Genomic DNA, 27289 nt, shown 5'->3' on the forward strand with positions numbered 1-27289 from the left:
TTAAATGTTTAAATCTATCAACTTCTGTTATTTTGAATATTCATAATGATACATTTTCATTATAAAGATTATTTTGCAATCTGCCCAAACATTATATTACTGATATTATTGAGATTACAGCTGCAAAGATAGCTACCATCAAGGGTACACAACTGATGAAATAATGCATTTAAGTTGTTATAAGTAGGAACCTAAGAACAATATATTAAATGAGCTACATTCATTACCAAGATTTTTTTATTTATATATTTAAGTTGCTTTGATCAGAAGTTCATTAAAGATATAAAATATTTTTTTTTCTTAGTTAATTTTAACCTAACGTATTTTCTCTGTTGCAATCTTACATAGGTGAAACTGATTGGAAGATAATAGCAATTGATATAAGTGACCCATTGGCAGATCAGTTGAATGGTAAGTTCTTGTTTTCATCCAGAAAGTTTCATTTTTATGTTGTTTCTCATTATTTAGTTTTACCAGCTTGAGTACTTTAATAGAAATACTTTAATACTTAAAGCAAATTTTCAAGTTTATCTCATCTTTATAATAGAGAAAAATGAAAAATAGAAATTCACGTAATCGTAGATGTATAGAATGTATTAAGTGCCAGTCATACAAAAAAGTAATTGTAGCAACAAAATGTAACATGCACTTTTTATGGGTGGAGTAAAGTAATTAGTAAATGTTTCTAAAAAAGAAGGAAAAAAAAGCTTGATTAAAATTTTCAGTTTCTTGTACTCAATTTCATGAATAGAATGATCAGAAGTAGAAACGATATGTTTTACAGGACAGGTAATTGATTATATAAGTATTGTTGATGGCAGTCTTAGTAGTATTTGTGTGTAGGCATGTGTTCCACATAATATGCAGAAGTTTTTACCTTAACATTCTTTATTAGTACACAACTTTAATTTTTTAAGTCATTTTTTTCAAAAGTGTACACGTGTAATAATTTATTTTAAAAGGTAGTGTTGTTAGTGAAATCAGCTAGAGTACATTAATACACACACAGAGGACACTGTGTGTAGTTTTGTTCATTAATTCACTGATTTGGTGATTTTAATACTGATCTGTTTTGATAATAAAATTTTATACCTATACTGTATTATATAAAGAAACATGCTATTGCTCAGAAATATATTTAAGAATTGTATTTGATTTTTGTTTTTTTTCCACATGAGATAGTAATTTTTAATTAAAATTCAATTTACAACTGACAAATACTTGGAGCTTCAGTTTTTAAAACCATTTTATTTTTGTGTTAGTGAGTGGACTGTATCATTGTAGCTAAATATACCTAGTTTGTTTTGAATCCCTACAGATATTGAAGACATCAAACAACACATGCCTGGATTTTTACAGGTAGGTTGTCCTGTTTGTAAACATTTTTTGCATATTAATACGCTAACTAATCATTCCATTGGATCTTTATTCCCCCTTATACACAATTACTCGGTATATTTAGATCACTACATTTATTTGCATAGCAAAAAACTACTAAGTATGTGCTATATCAGATGGTTGTTTAAACTATATAAATACAATTATAATCAATCTTCATGTTACATTTGGTGTGCAAAACAGAAGGGATTTCTTTAAATTTCAATGCAAAGTGATAATGAGTGGCTCTGTAGTAGAATCATTGTCCTCAAAACTGTTCATTTGACCATCTGGCATGAGGGTCTCAGAAGAAAACATTCCTACCACTAGGAGAAACTGATAGCCAGATGCTGGTGACATATGGAAGGAAAACATAATTGGACAGAGTTGCAAAGTACAACATATTGAACCACATCTCACTTAACCACCTATGTGTGGTGGGATTCTTCTATAATAGGTGTCTGTGATTTGTTGCCAACAAGTTTTAAGAATAAACAGACAAGACATAATCCACTTGTTTTAAAATAATATATTCAAAACAAGTCAAACGTATGTACAGAAACTCTATACTGTAGGATGTCACAGTTGTATTTAAAACTATAGATAATTCTCTTTTGTTAAAAGTCCACACAAGCTAATTCAATTGTTTTAGAATTCAACCGACAAAATGAATAATTTTTCTCTTCTTATCAATGAATAATTCACTTACATTACTTTGTGGGTTACCACAGTTGTGTCCTGAACTTTAAATAATTGTTTCCTTTTTGTCAACGTCCACACAGATGAGATAAATTACTTTAGAATACCCTTTAACAAGACAAGTTATTTTTCTTATCTTTATTAAACTGTGAAACTCACTTTAAAATATTGCCCATTATGGTTAATCACTTGCATGCTGGCTAACTTCAATTTTTCTTTCACTGACTAATTTCTGACTGAACTACGCTTGTCTTATATTCACTTAGTAATCTGTACTTTTACATTGCACAAATGAAGTCTCAAACTTTTTCTATACTGAGCAAGTGGTGCTGTAAAATAAAAATATTCACTCAAGGAAATGAGAAAAATACCAAAGATTTGAGTAATGTGACATCAACAATACTACAACAATTGAACCACACACACAACATACAACTCTTATTGAATTAATGCAATCACATGTCATAACTATCATTTTTAAAATTATTATTGTTTAATAGTCTTGTTATTAAAAGTAAACAATTTTCAAGTACGAATGCACAAAATAAATTATAAAGCTTACACTAAATAATCTTTTATATTCAACCTACAGTGTTATTTTGCACAAAAAAATGCAAGAAATGTCAGCTGAAAAGTGAAATATTTTTAAACCCTCTTCTCTTGTATGCAGTTTTTTTTAAAATATTCTGTAGTTCTTTGAGTGCACAAATGAATTACATGGTTATTATTAAAATTACTTATCTGTCACCAACTAGTATTAAAGAATAGGAAATAAGCTATACTCAGTAGTTTTAGTTACTCCTGTTTGGTGTCAAATATGAATAATTCTCCTCATAATAGCTTAACCCAGTGACTCATCATTTCTTTTTCCATGGACCTCCAATGGTCCATTTTTTCCCTTCAGGTTTATCAATGAAAGCTTGAGTAATCATTTAAAGGAAGTAGCAACATAGCATATAGATCTTTGTTGTCTGCCAAGACTTAGAAATATAAACTCGGGCAGTTCAATAAGTTTATAAACATCACAACCATTGGGCCTGGACCTGATTTAGTGTCCTTGCATTTAATTTGAATATTAGTTTCACCTTTTTAAACCTCATCTGAGATCTGAAAACCTATTTGTAGACCATATTTGTAACTACTGGGCTGCTACAATTAAATAAGCTGGCTTTATTCATTTTTCAGAATGTACTATGCATAAAACGTGTTAAAGGAGCATCTGTTAGTCATTACTGTGAGATATTTACCATGTTGTCAGTATGTTAGGTTTTGTTATGTTCACAAGGGGAGAACAAATAGTTGTGGTTTTTAAGTTCAATGTTCCTATTCTAAAGCAGAAAGAAGCTCCAAAGCATACAATTTAATGTATTACTTGTGTTTGATAAAAATATTAATGAACAAGAAAGATGTTATTGTTGTAGTATCACATTTTAAAGGAGGATTGTAGTCAAATTAAACAGATATTTTATTTCTGCATAATATGTGGATATATGTTGTATTTTGAAAAGTGTATCATACATGTAACTGTTTTTTGTGTACTGAAAGGCAACTCATGAGTGGTTTAAAATGTACAAGGTGCCTGATGGAAAGCCTCCAAACAAATTTGCTTTTGGGGGTGAAGCAAAAAAAAAGGTAAGATGGAAAATCCTGAAAAATTATTTTTTGAGAAATGAGGTTTGATTCTTTCTTTCTTTTATAACCCCAGTAGTGACATCTTTTATGTGAAGTATGTTTATGTTAAACTATTTTTACATCTAAAAATTTTAAAAATGAGTTCCACAGCTGATGGGAACACTCACTGTTTCTTATAAAGTAAAATGTATGTTTGTGCCAAATTATTTTTATATCATAAGAACTTCCAGTATTATACTCCTGTTTGAAAATCTTGGATATGCTCTACATGATAACTCTTGAAATTAAGTTAAAGAAAACTTTATTTAGAAATTTAGTTTTGTACTTTATTTTTAACTCTGTTTGTATTCAAGTATCAACAATTTTAAAGTGTTTGTTTTTGTAAACTGTTTGTGTGAATAGATATAATGCACACTTCTTATAATCAAACTTCACACACTTGAAGGTGCATGTATGTTATGTGATTAATATATGTTTAATTATCAAACATAGTTGTTTATGTGTTAAAAGTTATACACACACAATCGCTTTCAAAAAGTATATCAAAAGTTGCTGTTGAGGGAAAGTAGTCTGAGAAAAGGCTTGAAAATAAGTAATATCTACACATCTCCAGTACTTTGAAATGTTTAAAAAAAAACTCAATTTGTAGAGCATTTAAAAGTTGAATTATTCACATTTTATTAGTGTGGTAATTTGGAAAAGTTTTCAAAATACAAATATGTGTACAAAAGAACAACTAAAATTTTGGATGAATACATACTTGTATTATTTATTTTTAAAACGAAATAGTTTAATAAGCCAAAACATCAAATGTAAAACACTTAGCAAGGTTAAGTATTTGAACAAGCACTCATGTGCATGTTATTTGTATTAAACGACCTTTAATAGTGTGAGTGTTTAAAATAAACTTGTTGAAAGAAAGTCTAACCTTTGAGTGTAGTAGCGGCATGCATTGTAAGGTATAAACAATAGATAATACATTTCAGAACAGTGCATTTCACATGCACTAAATACATTATGTGCTGTGTTTCTGACAAATTTTATAAACAAATGCTGAAAAGCTACATGTATTTTTTTGTTTTTGTTATGCTTCTGAACTTTTTCCCTTTTTTAATATTTTACATTTTTTCTTGAAGCTCACTTTGCATGACTGATTCTAGGAGCTAAGCATGTTGCAACATAAATATAACACATTCTGAAGCAAATATGTCATTTGAATTATTTTCATCAATATGGACTGTGAACTGAGATTTTTCTAATGCATGTACACATACACACACTTTCAGTATTTTCTTTTCTTATCTTCAGATCTGGAAATCTTCTGCAACTGTAGAGTAGATGATGTTATAAAGAGAAAGTATATTCTGAATGAAACAACAAGAAATGTATTTGTTTCTTGCTTTTGTTCATTTGAATGTCTTTCCTTCAGCTAATTGCTCTGTATTATACCTAATTAAAAGAAATTTAACTTTGTTAGTTTAAGTCTTTGTTTCCTTTCTTTCCTAATACAGTTATGTAGTTTTTCAAAGCGTCTAAATCTTTTATTAATAGTTGGTATTGTGCTTTTGTTTTGGTTGGAGTTGAAGCTTGTGAGGTTGCTTTAAGCCTAACAATATTGCAAACTGAAAGGTAAGTAAGGTGTTTTTGTTTTTTTTATTATTGGCAATAACTGCTATTTTGGTTTATATTTGTTACCACAGTCAAATACACAAAAGTAAATTTTTATTAGTAAAGCATACTATTAATGATACCACCTGATCTAGGCACATTAAAAGTATGTAATTTGATTCAGTAAAGTAAATGTTTTAGGTAATTATTTGTTTCTGGAAATTTGTAGTCTGCCATATTCAACAAATCAGCGAGGTCAAATTTTACATAATTCCTTCTTGTGATATATCTGTCAACATCAGTAGTGAAAGAAAAGGCATGACAAAAGATTAATGAAGTAGTTTAACATACAGCATACAAAACTGAGTGCAGACAAAGAAGAAGAAAATTGCAAAATAGAAAATAATGTAATATGGTTCATTTTGATAAATGGCAAATAACAATGATGCTATATTTCTGTAAAACCAAAAACATCTTTTATTAAACAACTACTGTATACTAAGCAGGAAACCATGGAAAGTTTTGAGTAACTGCATTCTGCTCAGAATGGCAAGTATGTACAGAATAAATACACAGTTAGATAGTAGAAATTTGTTTGTAAAACAATTTACATTTATGTACAATAATTTTGCACTTAAAAGCCAGCATAATATAAAAGTAAATTTGTTGAAAAAAAAAGGTACATCACCATTAGTGACAAACTTACTGCTTCATTATCTTCCAACCCGTGCTTATAGTGCTTATACTGTACTAAAAGGCAATGCTTACAAGACCATTTTTTGTCATGTAAACAAGAATAAATTATAATGTTTATATACTCAATATTATTTTTTGCCTTAATGTTCACAGCTTTATCAAGACAAATTTCATAATCAAACAATTGTGGTTATAAACACTTTTTTTTTAACAAACTTGGTTGCTTTGAATTGGCATTGTGGTTACCATATTGTAAAAGCATTTATATAGTTCAGTAAATTGACAAAACACTTCAAAAGCATTAAAGTCTAAAAGATCTGTGAACAACATAAACACTAATTATCTGACTCAATTCAGAGCTGCTAAAACAATCTATATTTTATAGTATCCTTAATTAATCCAGTGGAATTATTACCAAACAGTTATGATATCTAAAAATCAAGTTCTTAGTGTATGCAATTTAAAACATCCTTTTCTCTTATGGTTGAGCATGAAACTATGTCAGCAGTGGTAATTGGTCAAAAATGTTTTATCATTGAATTATGAAAGTAGGTGAGCACTGGTGAAAATGTTTCTATTAATTAACATGTTTTGAACATTTCAGTTTTTCATGAATGTTATTATTGACTTTACAGCAAATATTTGACATTATTTTTAAAAATTTCCATGCTGAACCAACATGTACAAAAAAATTTGTTATTCAGTTAATTTAAACCACATACTGTTTTGAAGCAAGTTATGCAGATACACTCATTTATTACACCAAAATAACTTGGAAGCAATTTCTGCCTAGCATCACATTTCATAGCTAACTGAAATGAATAAATTTTGTGAAATAAAGCTTGACCAACAATGAGGCAGAAAAGTTCAGTCGAGGCAATAAAACTGTTAAATATCTTCATGGCTCAATCAAAATTGAGATCATTTATGAAATTAATTTGTGGAGGATTCATAGAATAGTTATTGATAACAAATCAGTTAATTAACAATTTTTAATATGTAGAAAAACCAGTGTGCTTTGGTAACACTGTGTACCAACAGTGGCTTCTGTGTCATGTCTTCAACAAAAGTATAACCTAAATGTTGTTAGTCTATGTACTGAAAGTATAAAGTGAAATTTATAGACAATAAAGAGCAAACATTTTTATTGATATCTTAATTTTAAGTCTCTGTTGATTGAAGAGGCTTGGTCTTGTTTTTTTTATTAAACTCATTGGTGATAAATAGAAAATAGCTTAATTTGGAAATGATTTAAGATTAAAATTTAATCTATTTTTACTTGATAAACTTTGTACACTTTAGGCTAGGTGATCCTACACTGTTTTTACTCCTGGTTTATTATACCAACACTTATTACACTTATAATGTTTCATGGCTCCCCATCACCTTGCACCTCTGTCACTAAAATCATAATGGACAGGCAGTAATCAAACTTCTTTATTTGTATAAATGTATTTTAGCTTGTATGACTCCTCCCATTTTGAGAAATCAAGTGTGACATGATATACACTGGCTTTTATGTAGGTTAGATTTTTGTTCAAGGCTAATATTTAGTGGTCTTGTTAAATCCTAAAAAATATTTCTCAACATAAATTGTATGATACAGTAAGTCAAGGTTTAGGTATGGTTTGCATTCAGGATTCTTCTGCATAAAAAGGGTTACAAATGTATTAAAATTTTAAAGTAATCCCAGTTATAGGGTACTAAACTCTCATTTAATGTAACATTAACTTACATTATTTTTTTTTTATGGTTACTTTATAACATTCATCTGCTTGTAAAATTTATTCCATTTGGGCTTCTTTTTATGTTACTTCTGTTTGCTGTAATTAAATATAAATGCAGTTTATTTCCATAGTCTCATTTTAATTAAGTGGATTTGCACTGCCTGATGGTTAAGGAACTTAACCTGCAATTCACAGGTTCGAATCCCCTTCACACTGAACACACTTGCCAATTACTCTTTCATGTGTGACAACATTACATTGTGACAGTCAATCTAACTAGTTGTTGGTAAAAAGTAGCTCAAAAGTTGATGGAGGGTGGTGTTGACTAACTGCCTTCCCTCTTGTCTGTCATTGCAATCTTAGGGACAGATAGTGCAGATAACCTTTGTGTAGTTTTGCAAAAAATTAAAGTCAAACCAAAAGAGAATCAAGCTTTGTTTTCTCTTACTAAAATAAAGTATTCAAAATGTTACATTTGTATGAATTCAGTTTTCTTATTTCAATTTGTATCTTTAACTTTTATCAGGATTTTGCAGAAAATATTATTACAGAAACTCATCAATACTGGGAAGAACTAATACAGAATAAAATAAAGAAAGGAGAATTGTCATGGTATGGTTAAAAAAGAAGTTAACTTCTGTTTACACTTATGCTTAAGTAGAAAAATTTGTATTCTGTACAAAGGTTTTTCTCAGGTTTCAAATAATAACTGTCCTGTGGATATTTTTTTTTTCAAGAAACATTTCAGTATTCAGAAATTTGGATATTTTCTTTAATTTCCTCCAAAGTTGTAGGTTGGATATGTATGTAGGATTACAATAATATTCCACTTGTAATAATACCCATATAATTAAAAAAATAACATTTAACAGGGAACAAAAGTTTCTATTAAAACAGTTTTTAAATGCCTGTTACAAAATATTTTCCAAAGACATTAAATTTTATCAATTTTACTTTAATTTGTAGCACATTTAAAAAGTTATTACATTAACTTATCTTGGATGAAAAAAAAATGTATTGAATATGATGTGTATAAATTTTCTGATGGTGTTAAATTGTACTTCAAAACTTATACTTGCATATGACAATTTTTTAATGTAATTTATCATTATAATACCATTGTATTATTTGGAAGATCAGACTATAATACCTATTTATAATTATTACAAATATTTATACTATAATCAATATTTTAATTCAAACGACCAATTAAAACTATTGCAGTCAATGATGTTTGGTGTCATAATTACTTTTCGGTTACATGTGTTTGATTATTTTTATGCTGCTTTATGTTTAACTTACAGCTTTAACTTGTAATACCTTTGATACTTATTTAAACTAAACTTGTTTGTATCTAATCTATGATTCTGATTTATAGATTCAAAGATACCAAATAAATGGTTTAAGTATTAGATATAGTATTCAAATGTATGTGAATAATATGTAAATCATTCTTTCAAAATTTTTCATGATGACTTGATTGCTTTTGTTTTTTGAAACAGTCCTTTTATTTAAAAGCTTTTATCATTAATGAAAATAACATCAACTAACTACATTGAATTTTTGCAAGCTCAAATGTTTGTGTGGAGGACAGTCCATATAAGATTAGTATTGATGAGGCTGAAAAAATTGTGAAACAGAGCCATGAATGTGGACCTGCAATGCCTCGTGATCAAAGTGGTAATGGTGCAAGTTTGTTTTTTTATTTTATTTTTTAGCTTTTACTTTGATGTGTGGATATATCATTCTATTTATGTCAGTGAGTACATTTTTTGTAATAAAAGTTCATTGCTGCACTTGTAGAAGAGTTTGGAGAATATTTTTGGCATTTAGTTTATACTTTATGAATAAATAAACATCCAAAGAATGATTGAAATGCCTATTTACAGGCATTTTGGTGTATACTATCATGGTACTGTAGATGTACCATATACAGTAAACACAGTTATCAATGACCTCTGTGATTATTGTCACAGGGTAGGCATGCAGAGTCTCATTTCATATCACTGACAGTTATTTTAATCTTTTCATTTTTGAATTTTTTGCTTTTAAACAAGCTTCTGAACCACTTGGTATATTTATATATAATGGTTTATACATTATAGTCCATGTTGCCATGTCACATCATGTTCTGATGACTGTGTATCTTAATAATATACCACCAGCATAGATTTCACTTGGTGAACCCATACCCTGTTGGCCTAGTTTCCAGGTAGACATAATTTTTATTATACTATAGACTGTTGACTGGGCCACATGCACAGTTTTCTTACTGTCCTTAGTGTTCATAGACTCTTACCTATTACAAGATTTTGCCCTTTGTTTGCTATGAATGGATTAGGACATTTTGTGAGTCTTTTTTTTTCTCTATAGCTCTAGTATCCCTGTCTTCATCTGTGATTCTGCAGTATACATCATTCTTAAAAACAATTTATTTTGAAGTATTGTAGGATGTTGAAAGTGAAGTTTAAAACATTTTCTCTATTTAAAATCACTTGTAACAGATATACCTGCAAAAATATTCTTAACATGTATTTCATCATTGTGGGAAAATTCACCATTATAAAAAGCATGCAGTTGAGAATACGAATAATGCTTAAAACTGAAAATGATTCATAAGTACAAGTTGCATGATTATTTCTTTGATAATTAAATAGTCAAATGCTGATAGATGTTTGTTCACACACACACACACACACACACACACACACAAGTGTTATTCTCCTTATGTAAAAGAAGAAAGATTACTCTGAATTACTAGCATTTCTTTAACACTCCATTACATGACAGTTGAGATCAACAACTATGTAGTGATAATTATAGGTGTCATTTCTCAGAACTTTAGTTCTCACCTAACCTATGGCATTGAATGTGTACCTTGGCAAGTCTGTAGGTTTTAGTGTAGCATTTATGTTTGTTAGACAACAAAGAATTACTCTCCCAGCCATCTCTGAGACTTCGCCAAGTGTAAATGATTGTTATTATGGTATTTATCACTTGATTTTGTTTACATCTTTTTATTAACTGAAGTGTTAAAAGAAACTTACCAATCAAACCATTTCTTTACTTGTAATCCTCTGCAATATTTCAAATTTGCTTTTTCATTATCAAAGTACATGGTTAATGTATAGAGATAGTTTGATTTGTTTTTTTATTTATTTATTTTTCAATATAATAGTATAGGTAGTCTTTATGACCAAGTCCACACAGTCCTATGTCTGTTGTGTTTTTCTCCATTCAGCATCACCTGTTAAGTAGATGTAATTGTATTTACTTTTGTATTCTGCTCATTTGGCCTTCACACTTGTCTGTTTTAACAGGTAATTAAACTGTTCACTTAGTGTCCTACAGATTTAAACATGCTTCATTAAATATTTAAACCTGTTTTAAATGCTTTTTATGATTTTGTTGTTTTATATTAATAGGATTTCAGTCATTCACCATTCAAGAAGTTATTGGTTGTTCAATTCATTTAGTAGCATTTCTTATGTCTTTCAGTGAACAGGTGGCATTTTGTGCAGCTGTAATGAAGATTTATTATATCAGTCTGACACCATGCTGTTCTCCATACAAGAATGAACTATGAATAAAAGAGAGTAATTAAAATATTTTTACAAGTTGCAGTATAAACATAAGTAGTTTTACAATTAAGTGAATTTCCAGTAGGTTTCACTTGTTATTCAAGTTTATTGCAAGTTAAATGGAAAAAGCTTATCTGGAGCTTATCTAAATTTGCATATAGCATGTTTATTGATAGTCAGTCTGTATATTTGTAGAATATGAATAACATATTCAAGAAAAGAAGTACTTCAGTATCTTTGAATAGGCAGGAGTTTTAAGAAAATTAAAAATTACCTTGCTAGTGTCTGAGTGGTATCTCATACAAATGTATAACAATGTCATGTTTTTGATAACACTGATCTATTGTTATTGCAATAAATTGTGAAAAATTGATGTAAATGGTAATGAAGGAAAACATGAATAAAATAATTAACTGTCATAACACTCTTTAAGTAAAACATCTTCAATTTTATTTTCAAAGATTGTAGCTGTAAATTTGTTATATGTAGTGTAACTGGTTTCATCAGGAAATTTGTATAGGTGACTGTGTTAATAAGTAAAGAGTATTAAAGCTAGTTATCACGTGATTTATTATATTAGCACCTACATCTTTACATCTGTATAATGAAACAATTAATATATTTTGTTTTTTTTCTGATGCTGACAATTAACCAATTTTTACATGATTGTCTTGGATCTCACATTTATTATGTAATAATTAAACAGTCTTTTTAATTTTTGACAAGCTGAAGTATATAATTACCCCTGTTATGCCATATGGCATAACTTACTGTTGTTTATAAGTCTTAAAAACTTAGTATTATGGCAGTTTGTACTTTTTGTTTTAGTTCATTGGTTATTTGAAATAACCTCCAATTAAATGGCAGCCATGGTTTGAATTGTATAGTTTTCTTAAAACAAACAGTTTGTTAGTTTATATTAAAACCTATATTTCCCCATTTGAATCATAATATATTGAATATTTTTTAACCGTAAATCAAAAACTCAACAAACTTTGGGTTAGGTAAGTGTATGTGAATTACTACTGTTTAAGCAGGGTGCATGTGCACGAAGTTAATATTGTGAATAATTTATGCCCCTTGTTCTGACAAAGAATGTGTGTGAAAGGTGTAAGAGTTTTAAAGTATTACATTATTTTGTAAATAAAATCTAAATATGTGATAACCATAGCCTGTCATTTGGAATTCTCAAAAAATGCATATTTGAACTGTAATTTAATAAATTTCAACAAGCACTCCTGTACGTGGTGTTTTGTTGAATTTGTAAGAATACTCGCAACACTAAATATAGCACATATAGCTATTGTGTAACTTTGTGCTTAAGAAACAAATTTATTAGCATGTGTTAATTTTATACATAAGACAAGTCATTAATTTTTTAATAAAGTTAAGTATACAATTTTCATATGTGGGTATGGTGAGAAAAACTGAAGAAATAAAACTTGACTTTTTGTTACCTTTTAAAACAGAATACTATAGAAACAATGATAAATTGCTACACATTGGTAGTTACTAATAAATATAAAATGATGGCAAGGTTAAGTGTTTTCAGAAAAGTTTCCCCCTACCAAACAACAAGTATTGAAAAAAAAAAAACATCAATACGCAATTTTGTCAGAAAATTATAGTTTGTTAAAATAGTTTCATTCATTGCTCTAGTAGATTTAAATATTGTTTTCATTATTTTTGTGAACATTTTAAAATGAATATATTGTAAGTAACTAACAAATGTCTACAACTATAAAAGGTGCACAGTTTTTGCTTCAGATTTCTCCAATAATATTGATTTTAAAATAAAAGATTACTTTTAAAATTTACTGAAATAATAAAAAAAATAAGACACTTTTAAAACGTACGAGATTTGTAAACAATTTTTGTGTGATTTATTTCCATAAACAACTGTACATTAACTATTGTATGATAAAGAATTGGTATTTAATAGCTAAATCCTATGGTAAAAATGGTATTTGTTTCATGATTTGTGTGTCTCCATCTAAATACAAGATATCTTATTCAGTCATTCAAGTTTTCAGTAACTGTTATCAAAATATTGGGTATTATGCAAATTCCATTATTGAGGACCAAATGAATTCACTTGATAAAAACCTAGTGTGTAATAAAATTGTTCCTCTGCAATTGTGATTAATAAACATGTTATTCAGACAATACGTAATGTATTGTCAATAATTTAATTAACTAGCTTATACTAATGATATTCAAAATGACAACTTAGTAACGTAGTAGTCAAGATGTGACCTATGTATAAATAAAAGCATTATGGTTCTTTAATGTTTGCTGTTGCATTTGTGTGTGTGTGTGTGTTTATAGGATAATAGCCAGAATTCACCTTCAACCAAATAGACAAGCACTGAACTTGCTATCCATGGTGACATGGCTAGTGTTTTTTGCACATGTCCCACGTATTAACGTAAATAAATTATTCATATCTTCATAACCTTTCCGTTAGGGGTTGGGTGGAATCCACCCAGGTTGTAACCACAAAAAGTAATTATACTATGATTTTTGATAAGTATGCATATCTTTACAAAATTTTGCAGGTTATTGATAAATATTGCAAGACTTTCGACCACAAACTGACAGGTTTTTAAATTAGGTATTAAGATATTTTAAAGATTTTTTTCTTCCCCGAAGTTGACTATGCAACATTATTTTATGATTTAAAAATACTTTTATGCGTCAGAACATTTTCAAATTTCACATGCGATATTTTTATATCCTCTAATTAATTATGAAATATTTATTAGAAAAACCATATTTTATCTTTTATATTCACTACTGATCTTTTTTACAGGTTGGTTCGATCTGACCGATTTCATAACGTTCATAAAAGATTAGGAAGTAAATATAAATTGTTTTTCCTTCTAGAATGATTACAGATTGTACTCGTTTGCTACTTGTCGTAGGTTGCTAAGCCTGCGTGTAGGATGTAGAAGGCAATATCTTTTTAGGTTTTTATAAATACGTTTGAACACATTAAAAACTCAACTTATCAACTTGAAGATTTGTATCGGAAAAAAGATATGAAGTCGTCACACTTTAAAATGACTGAAAAAAACCACTTAGGCGACATTTAGCCACTTGGGAGAAACGGGCTAATAGCACTGGAAAATAGCTTCGGTAACGGGGAACATTCAAAAAGAAACCTACAATAACTTGATCTTCAGAGAAGAAAGGTTTCTTCTAATAAATAAGAATCCACAAACACAGAGATCATTCTGAAAAGTCGTTCACGTACCCTATATAACAATGTATACTATAATCAAGAAGGTTCATCAAGAACAGGATTGCAAAAGTAGTTGCACTACGACCATGTATCGACTGTGTTAGTTATATCAGTTGCTGTTTTTTTTTTTATTATTAAAATCATTTATTTTACTCGACCCTGTATAAGTATGTTTTGGAATTTTTTCCTTGGTAATACAACAAAACTAATAACCAAAGATAAAATATAGTGAATCCTGCCATTAATGATTTTATTTGTAAATTGGTAATTTTTTGTGTATTATTAATTACACTTTCCAGTGACACAGCGTATCTCTGCGTGCTCACAACGCTAAATATAGCACATATAGCCATTGTGTAACTTTGTGCTTAAGAAACAAATTTATTGGCATGTGTTAATTTTATGCATAAGACGAGTCCTTAATTTTTTAATAAAGTTAAATATACAATTTTCATGATACGTGGGTATGGTGAGAAAACTAAAGAAATGAAGCTTGATTTTTTGTTATCTTTTAGAACAGTATTTTGGTAATTAGATATCAGAAGAATGGAATTCTGTGTTAATCAATAAAAAACTTGTTTTTATAGTGATGTCATAATTTTAATTTATTTTCATACGCTTGTCATTGATTGAATAAATACACTAGAATTACTGCAGTAAAATTCAGTTAGAATGCAGCCGATTGCTTTTAAATATCTTAATAAAAAGCCACTTTAATCTGGTCATAAATCCTTGTATGCAATAAAGAAAACTTTTAAGCCTCGGATGATGTATGTACTTGGATTTTCGAAATTTGCTTTTGGGTAGGCAAGTCTCACATTATATGACAGTGCTAATATCTTCTCAGTGTGATATTTTAAGATACCCTTCAAACCAAAAGGTAAGTTATATGACTAAAGTAACGTAGTTTGATGAATTTTGTATTCAAAATAGAAAAATAGATCGAATTTAATAAAGAGAATGATATACAAAAGTATAATTCGAAGACAAAAGCGCTATTACTTAACAATTTGACCTCTTAAATATAAAGGTACATAAATGCACTCGATGAGGACATGGTACTTTTAACTGAGAATTAATATTGTCTGAATTATATTTAATTGTGAGATCTATTAGAAATTTAGAATACCACATTATTTATGCTATTCTTTAGCCTCATGTTCTCACTATTCTAAACCTACTAACTGCTTCTTTTCCACATGGTCAAATCTGCAGTACAATTTAGCAACGACAGTGTTCCAGTCATTGGGTTACTCCTTTTCCACATGCTTTGACATCAAGCACTGAATACATTCAAGATCAGTGGCGTACGTTGCACCACCTGTTCTTGAATCTAAGTGATCCATAAGACATTCTATTTAATATATTATAATAAATAATTCAGATTTTTACTACAATTCTTTTAAACACTAACAGGTTAATATAATTTGCTTCACTGTCAAAGCGAAGTGGTGTTATGGGCACGTACTTACTACCAGTATCTCTGATAAAGTCAGTACATCAGGCAAACCATTTCCATCTTTTTAAGGTCTGGAGAAACACTTATTTCTAAGAAAAGAAGCGTCTTCAAGTAAAGTCAACATAAGGATGGTGTGGCACGAAGGAACACTCATTTTTATTGTTTTCTCAAAAGAAATGTAGCAATTCAAAGCAATTTCAGATCATAATCACTGTGCCTTATCAGTCTAAAAGGTTCCTGGTTATCCCAAGGATCTACAATATTGCAGTGAGATTCGGGATGCTCCATTTGGCAGCATTATAGCTCCTAATAACTCGATAATAATAATAATACTTAATAATTCGACTTAAATTCTCATATAAGCTACGAATCATGGCATAAGTTATTATTATTTAGATTTTAAAGTCAATACTGTTTTCTCGTATTATTAACGATAAGTAGATATCTTGTTACAAATATTATTAGTATTAATGAACATTGAAATACTATTTTTATTTAATCCCTGGCAGGTAAGTGGAACGTTTAGAAAGTTAAATCCGAGGTTTGGTTCTTCGTAACTAACAGAGTAGAAGTTGCCCATCGAGCAGTTTTTCGTTAAAACAGTAACAACCTAAGAATATTCTTGAATCTTAGTTTTATAATACGAAGCTAGTGCTTATGAATCTTTCTCAGTTCCTATGACAGAATGTTTTAAATTCAGGATCAAAAAAATATATTTTAACGATGCAACAAAGTAACTGAACTAAAAAGTTCACTAAGAAACAAAATTTGTTTTATTTCGACAGTTTTTTGTAAATAATCTTTATAAAATAATATTTATTAAACGTGTAAACATTGTGAAGCATCCATTTATATAGACTGTGACACATGATTTAAAACGTAACTTCCGGCTATATTTACTGTCGTATGTTTAAGAACTACTGCAGTTAATGCAGTGCTGCGTCCTTGTTAGTTAGTAGCGAAGTTCGAATGATCAAGAGCAACAATTAGTTAAAAGTGAAGGTTAATAAACGTTTATTTTCAAGATATTAAGGTATAAGTTGTCGAAAAACTATAAATCAAAGATGCAGCGAAGATCTTCTGTAATAGAGTTTATTGGTATCCATGTGTTTTTATGTTTGTGCGCAATTAAAACTATAAATTGTTTTGTACCAAATGATGTCACTGTTAAAGCCAGTAATGCATCGCTTCCAGTAGTGATATGGCATGGTATGGGAGATAGTTGTTGTAATCCATTAAGTATGGGATCAATTAAAACATTCCTGGAGAAGAACATTCCCGGTGTGTACGTGAATTCACTTATGATTGGAAACAACATTATAGAAGACACGGAAAATGGTTTCTTTATGAATTCAAATAAACAGGTAACGTTGGTTTGTGAAAAGTTGATGTCTGATCCAAAGTTGGAGAATGGCTACAATGCAATAGGTTTTTCACAGGGAGGTCAGTTTCTGAGGGCTGTTGCTCAGAGGTGTCCGACACCTTCAATGGTTAACCTCGTAACATTTGGTGGTCAGCATCAAGGAGTATATGGCTTTCCTCGATGTCCAGGAGACAACTCAACAATTTGTGATTATATTAGAAAACTGCTGAACTATGGTGCATACATTGGTTGGATCCAGTCTTACCTGGTTCAAGCCCAGTACTGGCATGATCCTCTCAATGAAAAAGAGTATAAAGAAAAGAGTATTTTTTTGGCAGACATTAATAATGAAAACAGTAAGAATGAGACATATAAGAAAAACTTAATGAAATTAAAGAACTTTGTAATGGTAAGATTTTCACAGGATACTATGGTTGATCCAAAGGACACTGAATGGTTTGGATTTTATTATCCAGGGCAAGCAAAAAATACTTTCACTTTGCAGAACAGTACTCTGTACAAAGAAGACTGGTTGGGCTTGAAGCAGATGGACAAAGATGGAAAACTTCATTTCCTAGAAACAAAAGGTGATCATCTTGAGATTGATTTGGATTGGTTTTCAAATAATATTGTTAAAAAGTTTCTACTGTAAACACACCAAATAATGGTTTGTTAAATATAATACTCCAAGTAATCAGATTTGGAACTTAATAAAAATAACTTTCAAACTTGATTTTTTTGCACAGCACAAAAGAAAATTATTTTGCAGTTAATTTATTGCCCAATATTTAATGTACACAAGTTTATACTGAACTATGAAGAATGTGTGCCTGTCTCTTTCTGTAATATATATAATGATTTCCTTCAAATATCTTGCTGACCTTTCAAACTCTGGATTATTTTGTATACATGTAACCTTTAGATTTGTTATTGTATGGTAAAATGAAAACGTTTGTCACTGACAGTTCTCCTTTGTGTATAAATTTAAATTTTGCTTGATAAAAATTGCTTTATGTAAATTATTTCTTTCATACAGGTATGTATATTGCATCTTTTTTGTTGTCATCTAAATAACGTAAAATAAAAGATAAATTGAGTGTACAATATGTAAGTGAAAATTAATGTTTTAATAAGGTGTAATATTTAAATTATTTGTTAGTTTAATCTACACAATAATAGTCTTATTTTTAATTTGTAAACTAATGTCTAGATCTCTGTACACCTCATTCATGTGATGATGAAAGTTGATTGATTTAATTTTTGCTTGCAAGGAAGGTTTGTTGAAAATGATTTTTTTTTTAAATAAAGATTTTCAAATACTGTGTCTGGTCTCTCTCTCGTTTTTTTACATCAGCTTCTAAGCTCATGAAAGTGTACAAAAGTTAGCTAAGTAGTTAGCAAAGAACAACTGAATGTTAATCCCTCACAAACAGTAATTCATGTTTTAAATATCCAAACCTTACATCTTTAAGAGTAGACTCAGTGAATTGGTGAACTTTTACCATGCTATTTTCTCTCTCTACAACTGAGCAAGTATTCACACCTGATTCTTTATTTTTGTAAATCCAAATTACAAACAACATCTAAAGATGACAGATATAGTTGTATACAATAACATGATATTAAAATAAAGGAATACATTTTTGTATATTTCGAAGAAAAAGTGTGTTGTATACTTTAATGCATGATTTTTCATATTTCTGAGGTTGGTAATATTTTACTCAAGTTTAAAGCTAGTAAGAGATTGTTTATTCAGGCAATTTGTAGTACTGTAATAACACCCTTCTTTTGCCACTAGTTCATAAACTAACCAAATAATTAGAATGTCATTGATAATAACAGCATAATTGTAAACTTTTAGTAGCATTAATTAAATATAATATTAGAATTTAGATGTTAGTAATGAACATAAAAGCAGTTTTGAACCATCACATATGAAAGAGGATTAAATATATGACCTAATGTAAAGCCTTATAGACTCTACAAGATAGAATTCAGGTATCAGTTAATAATGTCAATAATTTCTGTAGTGTAAATTAATATGTAAATGCAATATGGATAAATGAGTGAAGTTACTTTAGCAAGTAGCTGAATAGAACATTTTGAAATTTGTAAGTTAAGTTATTGTTGCAGTAAGGTTTTATGTGATGTTTCTTGTGTTTTGCGTCTGTATTGTTGTTATCAAAAGTAAAAATGTAAGTAAAACTATGGCTGTTACTACTTTGCCAAAGTACATGTCAGTATATTTACTTTATAAATAAGTACAAGTGTCTGTTTTTTAATGTAAATAGTAAACCTGCAGTCTAATATAAGCTGGCCAGTGAGAGAACCCTTTATATTCTAGTAACAGCTCTTGTTCAGTGGTATTCAAAGTGATTTTACTTTAAGAAAATAGGGAATGTTTTATCTCTCTAAGGGTCAAAATTATGGGTAATTTTTGAAACTACTAGGAATTGTAGGTTGCATTTTAGGGAACTTTTTAAATGGAATGTGTAAGATGTTATTCTTAGAAGACTTAGCAGAATCAAAAATAAAGTGCTGAATAAATAAAAGGTTTTATTGACAAAATATCATTAGAATTCACCATTTTGTTTCAAAATTTTGCATGTGAGGAGCATGCTTTCTAACATGGCAAGAATCACGTATAGATAATGCCTTGACATCTTTAGTATTAGAATTTAAATTTTGAGCATGAACAACAATTTTCCCAATCTATGCTTCTAAGTTAAACTTGCTGTAATCTGAATGATTAAACATGAATGAACAGTGAAAGTTGAAATAAAAAAAGAAAAAAAATAGGAATTTTTCAGCAGTAAGATTTTCGATATATTTCTGTGCAATCTGGCTTTCAGTGAAGGCCCAACATGGCTAGGTGGTTAGGGATCTCAACTCATAATCAGAGGGTTGTGCATTTGAATCCTCATCACACCAAACATGCTCACCCTTTATAATGTGATGATCAGTCTCACTATTCTTTGGTAAAATAGTTGACCAAGAGTTGGCAATGACTAGCTGCCTTTCCTCTAGCCTTACACTGCTAATTTAGGAATGGCTACCAAGATAACCCTCATGTAGCTTTATGGGAAATTCAAAAAACAAACAAACTCTTAAGTGATGCCATGTTTGGTGAGATATGAGAAATTATTGAATGAAATGTTATCTAAAACTTAGCATGATTAATTTGTGAATAAAATATGAAAAATGACTCCAAGTGGAAAGAGAAATAACTAACTGATAGTTCAAAGTGAACATTTCTCCTTCAGTCTGAGTTGTGATTAAGACAATTATATCTGTTTGTACTGTACTATACATTATTATTTTTGTATTTGTCACATTTCTAAAAGATTTGTTGTCCATAGTTTAAAAAAATAAATAAATGTAAAACTACATGGATCAACCAAATATGGCAATATGATTGATAACTATTGAGGAACCATGCAGTTATAAACTGCAATTGATACTTAAGTTTTCCTCATTGTTACAGTTGACCTTAAGATGTTTGAGACATAATTTGTAATAGCCAAAGTCACATTTAAAGTTATTTGTAATATAGAGCAGATTAGCAAAATGTCTTAAGTAGAGATTGAATTAGTTATTAACATTTCTGCTATTTGACTGTATGAACTGTTAAAGTGCAGATACACATTTTTTTTTTTCACACATTAAGCCTCAACAGATATTAGATATACATTTACATTGTTTCTTGTAGCATTCTGTTTCTATTTTGCTCTATCATTTATTTTTGGATTATGTTTGAAGTAGTAATTTATGGGTAAGTAGAACAAGTTTAGTAGAATATTTTTAAGTCAAAGGTTTGAGTAGATGTGGCAAAATTGCAGTGCAAAGTCCTGTTTATGTAATTTAATTTAAAAAATAGTTTGCTTTTATGTGAGATGGAAATTCCTCATTTCCTAGAGATTAGCTTATTAGAGAGTGCACTAGCATTTTCTGTGTAAGGATGGTACTGACACCTATATTAAAGCAGTACAAAAGTCCTCTGTATTTTATTCTCTACAGGTACATTAAAAGCTAGGTATATAGAGCTATCTGATATAATTGTTCTATCTTTAGTGTATATGCCACTTTTCAGCTGTCCAAAGTCAAAAAGTCGTGAATAGCTAAAATTGAAAGTTTGTATTTTCATACATCATCATCTTTTCAATGAACTTATTACTTACCTAGCTCTAACAGTAACTGAATTTTATTACCATTTGATAGATAAAAAACAGTCTTCACAATCTTTGACTACCTATTTTACAAATATCAAAAAATTTATTGCTAAATAAAAAAGCTGTGTAAAGTTGAGATAGCTTAGTCTACTATTTGATCATTAGCTGGATAAAGTGATGTGTCCACTTCCATACCTATCTTGTTTGACTCTTTTTTTATTTTTACAAATTCAGTAGCCAACCCTATGTAGCATTTTTATTCACTGATACATTTTTTCTTATTACTTGTAGTTTTCCAGGTGGATATGTTGTTTTATGTTAAGTGTAGTGTGGGTGTAACTGTAGATTTGCCTTGCATAAAATTTAATAACATGTTTTCTTCACAGTCCTGTTACATTACACTGAAACATTTTATACTTCCAGCTCTTGGAAGCTTTTTAGTAATGGATCCTCAGTTCCTGGTGTTGTTGAAGTGAAAAGAAGATATTCAGGCTAATTACAACAACACAACTCCCTGTGGAATGTTATAGATGCACTGCCAGTAGATCATTATATTATATACTTGATTTATGTGACATAACCAGTTGTAAGATAGACAACTTGTTGGAAATAATTTGGGTGGCTGATCACAATTTTTATTATCTCATTTTAAGTAGTTTCAAAATTTTGTATTCAAACTCAAAGTTTGCTTCAAATAGGTTGATACACCAATTAAAATACTGTTAAATGTAAAATAAGTTTTGAGAAGAATGACACATGCTGATAAATTCTCGTCCTACTTTATTATTTTAAGAAGGACAAGAAAGTCACTGATAATACTAAAAACATAAAAGTGTGCATGCTACAGTCTTTTAAAGAATACCATTTAACATGATATTATGTGTATCATGTCAGAGTTGTCAGCTTTCATTTTGTAATACACTTCTAGTTTAGCAATAGTTTGTGGTATAGGAGAGTAAATACAAGACATTTCTGAACATGGGTATGCATTTAGAAATTCCTAGACATTATGCAAACTGAACAGAAGATGAAAGTATTTTTATCCTTTGTATCAACATCAACTTGAACTCCTTGTGAATGTCTGAATCCAACTGAGCCCATGAGTTCAAAGACTCATCTTGAGCACAAATAATTTTATAACACCTCTGAAGTTTTGTGTAAAATAGACTTATACATTCTGCTAAAAACTTGGTGTATTTAGTGTAAATACACAAATTAAATTTTGGGATTATAGTCAGCACTCCTAAATTGCAGGGTCAGACCATTGAATTAAACTTGTCAATATTATAATCCTAAAATTGTGAAAACTCACACTTTATACCTTATAAGCAAGTAAAGAAGTATTACAAATAGAACAGGTGTTGCGGTAAACCCTTTTATATTTTGCCTGGCTTAAATAAACCTAACATTATTAAATATGGCCTTACTGTATTTTGATTAATTATATTTGATATAATAAAAAATTACTTTTTATATCTGCAACTATTAGAATCAATTATGAATTAATGAGTTAATGTTTTTCACAAACTAAGCTGAATTGTTTAGAACATAATTTCCAAATTATATTTGAAATTATCATACTTGTATTCTTATATTACTCCCTTAAAGTACTTGGTGTGGTGAATATTATTTACACACACACACACACGTATATGTAAAATGATTATATATACAAATGTTGCTTGAAATAATAACCCATGGGAATTATCACAATTGATACATATTTTTATTTTAAAATGTTTAAGGTGACTTGAATCATAACTTAAAATTTGCATTTCTATGATAACGTTTATTCTGCATGATTAAAGGTTTAACATCTGAATTTCATAATGTTTATAATTTGTATCAGTGCTTTTTTGGAGGAGGTTTCTAGTTCTTAAAATATTTTCTTGGGGAGCTAAAATGTGATATTACCCATCATTGGAATTTTATAAATTCTTGTTTTATCAGTTACAAATTTATGAAAAATATGTGTGTCTTATATTTGTGAAATAACTATCTTTTTTTTTTTTCTCTTTTTTTTTTTTTTAAAGACTTTGGTTCCCATTTGTAATATTTAATCCTTCTGGTAATAATTTGATTGTTCAGGATTTATCCTTGTACTTTGTATACAATAACTACTTATACACTTGTCACAGCTTCAGCCGATATGCCATTTTAATCTTTCTGTATGAAGTATCTTCACTTGTTCCTGTAAATGAGAAAGTTAATACTACAGTATAGATATAGGAGAAGTTGTACTTGATAATAACTTAGATGGATGATAACAGATCAAGGTTCTTTAAGTACATATACTGCTTGTGAGTGTCTCTACTGGCACACTCTAAGAAGAAAAAAAGTATTATAATGATTACAAAAGTTAATAGGTTAACTTAATATCCTCATCAAACTTATGTTTTATAATATTTCAGTATAAATTAATAATAAAAGTAACTTTTAGTATGAATGAGAGGAAAAAATCATTTAGAAGAAAGCTAGCATTCATTTTAATAAAAAGTTTTGAAAAGTAATTGTATTTCATTAAGATAGTAAATGTATATACTATGTTTTTGATCAGGAAAAGGTACAGTTTGTTAGACAGCAGCATAAGAAAAGGCAAGTCACCTCCCCAGTCAGGGAAAGGGTACCTTTTTTGATGTTCAGATATATTTGTACTACTACAACATTTAATAAAGCTGCCAAGAAGTGAGATAAATTTAACTTGAACAGAAAGCTTTAAAGAGAGTAGAGTAATATAAGTTCAATCATTTGAAAGAGAACTTACAAGATAAAGCAAAATGAAATATACTGTTAGATATACAAGACTTTTTAATTTTAATAAAGCGTTACAATTAAGATAGTTTATATAGGGCAAATATTAAATACAGTTATCTTTAGAAGTAGTAATACTTTATGACAGGTTTCTTTACGAATGCACCCCAGTAGCACAGTGATATATCTACAGAATCACATCACCAGAAACTGGGTTTTGATACCTGTGGTGGGCAAAGTACAGAAAGCTCATTGTGTAGCTTTGCACTTAATTCCAAATAATAAATTAGTTAACTGTTTATGAACCATATGTTGTGTAGTTCAATAGTTATGAATTGGTGATTGTTATATCATAATGTCATGTTACTAGAACCTTTAGAATTTTTCTTGTTTCAGCTGTGTGTCATTACAACATATTATCCAGTAGTCTGTGGAACGTTGTAGACCTTTGTTGGGGTATAAATAAGTGTCGAACATGTAGTTCCATAAATAGATATAAACAATGTGACTGTTAGTTTAACCATAAAGGGCATTTAATGATATTTAAAGAGAACTTATCACAGATTGCATTGTAATAACATAGTACAGAATAAATATCTTGTGATCTTGTGAATTATGTTCTAAAATAATTGAATCCACCTGTGTAAATCTTGATGACAACAAGAATTATTTAAAGCTCTGGATATAACTGTGGTTACCAACAATTATATCTATTTGTCTATACTGATGAATAAGGTATTGTCTGCTAAGGATTTAAGGGACACAGAAGCACAAAAATTATAAAGGAAAAGAAGGAGTATGTTTCATCACACTTAAATTAATTTTTAAAGCATTGAACTGATGAGAGAGGTAAAAGTTGCACAGAACTTAAAGTTTGGAAACTTTTGTGTGAAATAAGCTATTATATAAATGACAGAAGTTGGATGTGGCCTTATGGTTAGCTTAACTACACAGTGGAACAAGTAGTACCAACAAATTATAGAGGAACTATACATGATTATAACATGTAGACACTCAATGCTTTGTACACTGCAATCAGTGTATTTAGGGAGTGAACAACAATATTATGTATGAAGTGAAGGAGCAAACAAAATTAAAAATTCAGTACACATAATACTAAATATTATTACACACAGTAATAGATTTACTGTTATACATTTATTTTAATATCTCCGCGTGTTTCAATTTAATATATATTTAGAAATGCATGTAACATATTGTTATATGTGTACTGCCTGTTCTCTAAATTTGTACAAGATTATTGAGTATAAGAATCAACAATGCACAATGTGTGTTTGTAAAATGTTAGTGATTACCAGTATCATTGTGAGGTAAAGTTTCTAGAATTTTGCCTAATGAGTATGAAAGCAAGCCATCGCAACACGTGGAGAGAGTGTTTAAAATATTGTTTGTCCACTACAGTCAGTATACTATAATACTAGGAAGCTATAATAGCGATAAACGGTTATTGATCGAAAAAATACAGATATTTGACCAGAAACGTTTACAGATTTCGAACATTACAAACCGTCCAACTTCAATGAATTAACTTCGGACTTTAATATTTCTACCAGGACGTTTGTTTTGTTTGTTTTTTGAATTTCGCGCAAAGCTACACGAGGGCTATCTGCGCTAGCCATCCCTAATTTAGCAGTGAAAGACTAGAGGGAAGGCAGCTAGTCATTACCACCCACCGCCAACTCTTGAGCTACTCTTTTACCATCAAAAAGCAGGATTGACCGTCACATTATATAACGCTCCAACGGCTGAAAGGGCGAGCATGTTTGGTGCGACCAGGATTCGAAGCCGCGACCCTCGGATTACGAGTCGAACGCCTTAACATACTTGGTCATGCCGGGTCCACTACGACGTTACGTATGCCTGTGAAGCAGCTAGCTAGCTTCCCCGTCAAGTGAACTATACATGTGTATCAACATAGTATTAATTCATATCTCGTGAACCGTTGATAAAATATCCAGTTCCAGACCAGATAGAAGACTCAGTATTGTTTGTAACTTGGCCAGGTGGTTAAGGCACTCGATCGTAATCCGAGGGTCGTGGGTTCAAATCCCCGTCACACCAAACATGCTCGCCCTTTCAGCCGTGGAGGCGTTATATTGTGATGCTTAACCCCACTATTCGTGGGTAAAAGAGTAGACCAAGAGCTGGCGGTAGGTGGTGATGACTAGCTGCCTTCCCTCTAGTCTTACACTACTCAATTAGGGACGGCTAGCCCAGATAGCCCTGAAGTAGCTTTGCACAAAATTCAAAACAAACATTGTTTGTTTGTAAAAAATTGTATACAAAACATTATCTGTAGTAATTATTTGCGACAACCGTTATTATAAATTGTTTTGTTTGTGTATTAAAATATATTTGTATTAAGAAAGAAAATTGTATGTATGAATCTTGTTGGTAAATTATCATAAATTTGATATATATCGGCATTTAATTAACTTTTAAATTAAAATTTCCGTCTATTCGAAATCGTAATAGTTTAAACTAACACATGTGACGTGATAAATCGAACACTCATCCGAAATAAATAATAATACGTATTAGCACCTTCTTATAGTATTTATTTAAAAAAAAAAACACGGAGGTTTATTTAAAGCGATGTTTTATTTTAAAAGATTGCTTTTCTACTGGTAAAGTTTTATACACGCTTTGTGGGGTTGTGTCATATATTGCTATGCATTATACAGAGTATTTAGTTCCACAGAAACTATAAATGTCCACTATATTATCAGACAAATCTTCATGACCATCTTCAGCCACAGCTAAAACATTTTAATCTCAAGCTAATGCGATCAAATATTCAATAGCTGCTGTAAATTATCATTAATTATATCATCTAGCTTCTAGTTATGTATATTATCAGTATATTGTGTGAACTCAGCTACTATATCAAGTAATTATTTGTCTATAGTATAGCATTAAAAAAAACTGACCAAGATAAATAACAAAAATGATAATTTAAGAA

General features: G+C 29.7%; 2 protein-coding genes across 5 annotated transcripts in view; both read left to right on the forward strand.

The window, feature by feature from the left end:
- The window catches only part of LOC143252771 (inorganic pyrophosphatase-like), a 38606-nt gene extending 24997 nt beyond the window's left edge, over positions 1-13609 (forward strand). The window contains exons 6-11 of one of the 4 annotated variants that reach the window (XM_076505435.1): positions 349-411; positions 1319-1359; positions 3622-3708; positions 8266-8351; positions 9310-9419; positions 11238-13609. In XM_076505435.1, coding sequence (XP_076361550.1) covers positions 349-411; positions 1319-1359; positions 3622-3708; positions 8266-8351; positions 9310-9419; positions 11238-11266 — 416 coding nt within the window. In that variant the 3' untranslated portion in view covers positions 11267-13609. Of the gene's footprint in view, positions 1-348; positions 412-1318; positions 1360-3621; positions 3709-5259; positions 5338-8263; positions 8352-9309; positions 9425-11237 lie in introns of those variants that run through there. The other 3 variants (XM_076505436.1, XM_076505438.1, XM_076505439.1) reach the window with 3 other exon arrangements.
- A 3306-nt stretch (positions 13610-16915) lies between these two features.
- On the forward strand, positions 16916-18710 carry Ppt1 (Palmitoyl-protein thioesterase 1). The gene has a single exon (XM_076505434.1). It carries the CDS (start codon positions 17088-17090, stop codon positions 18036-18038), a length of 951 nt encoding a protein of 316 aa, XP_076361549.1. The 5' UTR covers positions 16916-17087; the 3' UTR covers positions 18039-18710.
- The last annotated feature ends 8579 nt before the right edge of the window (positions 18711-27289 follow it).

This window comes from Tachypleus tridentatus, chromosome 6 (genome assembly GCF_004210375.1).
Source record: "Tachypleus tridentatus isolate NWPU-2018 chromosome 6, ASM421037v1, whole genome shotgun sequence".
NCBI classification, from domain to species: Eukaryota; Metazoa; Arthropoda; class Merostomata; order Xiphosura; family Limulidae; genus Tachypleus; species Tachypleus tridentatus.

Excerpts from the sequence above, each read along its gene's own strand:
- Ppt1 (XM_076505434.1), top strand. The coding sequence starts at position 17,088 with ATGCAGCGAAGATCTTCTGTAATAGAGTTTATTGGTATCCATGTGTTT.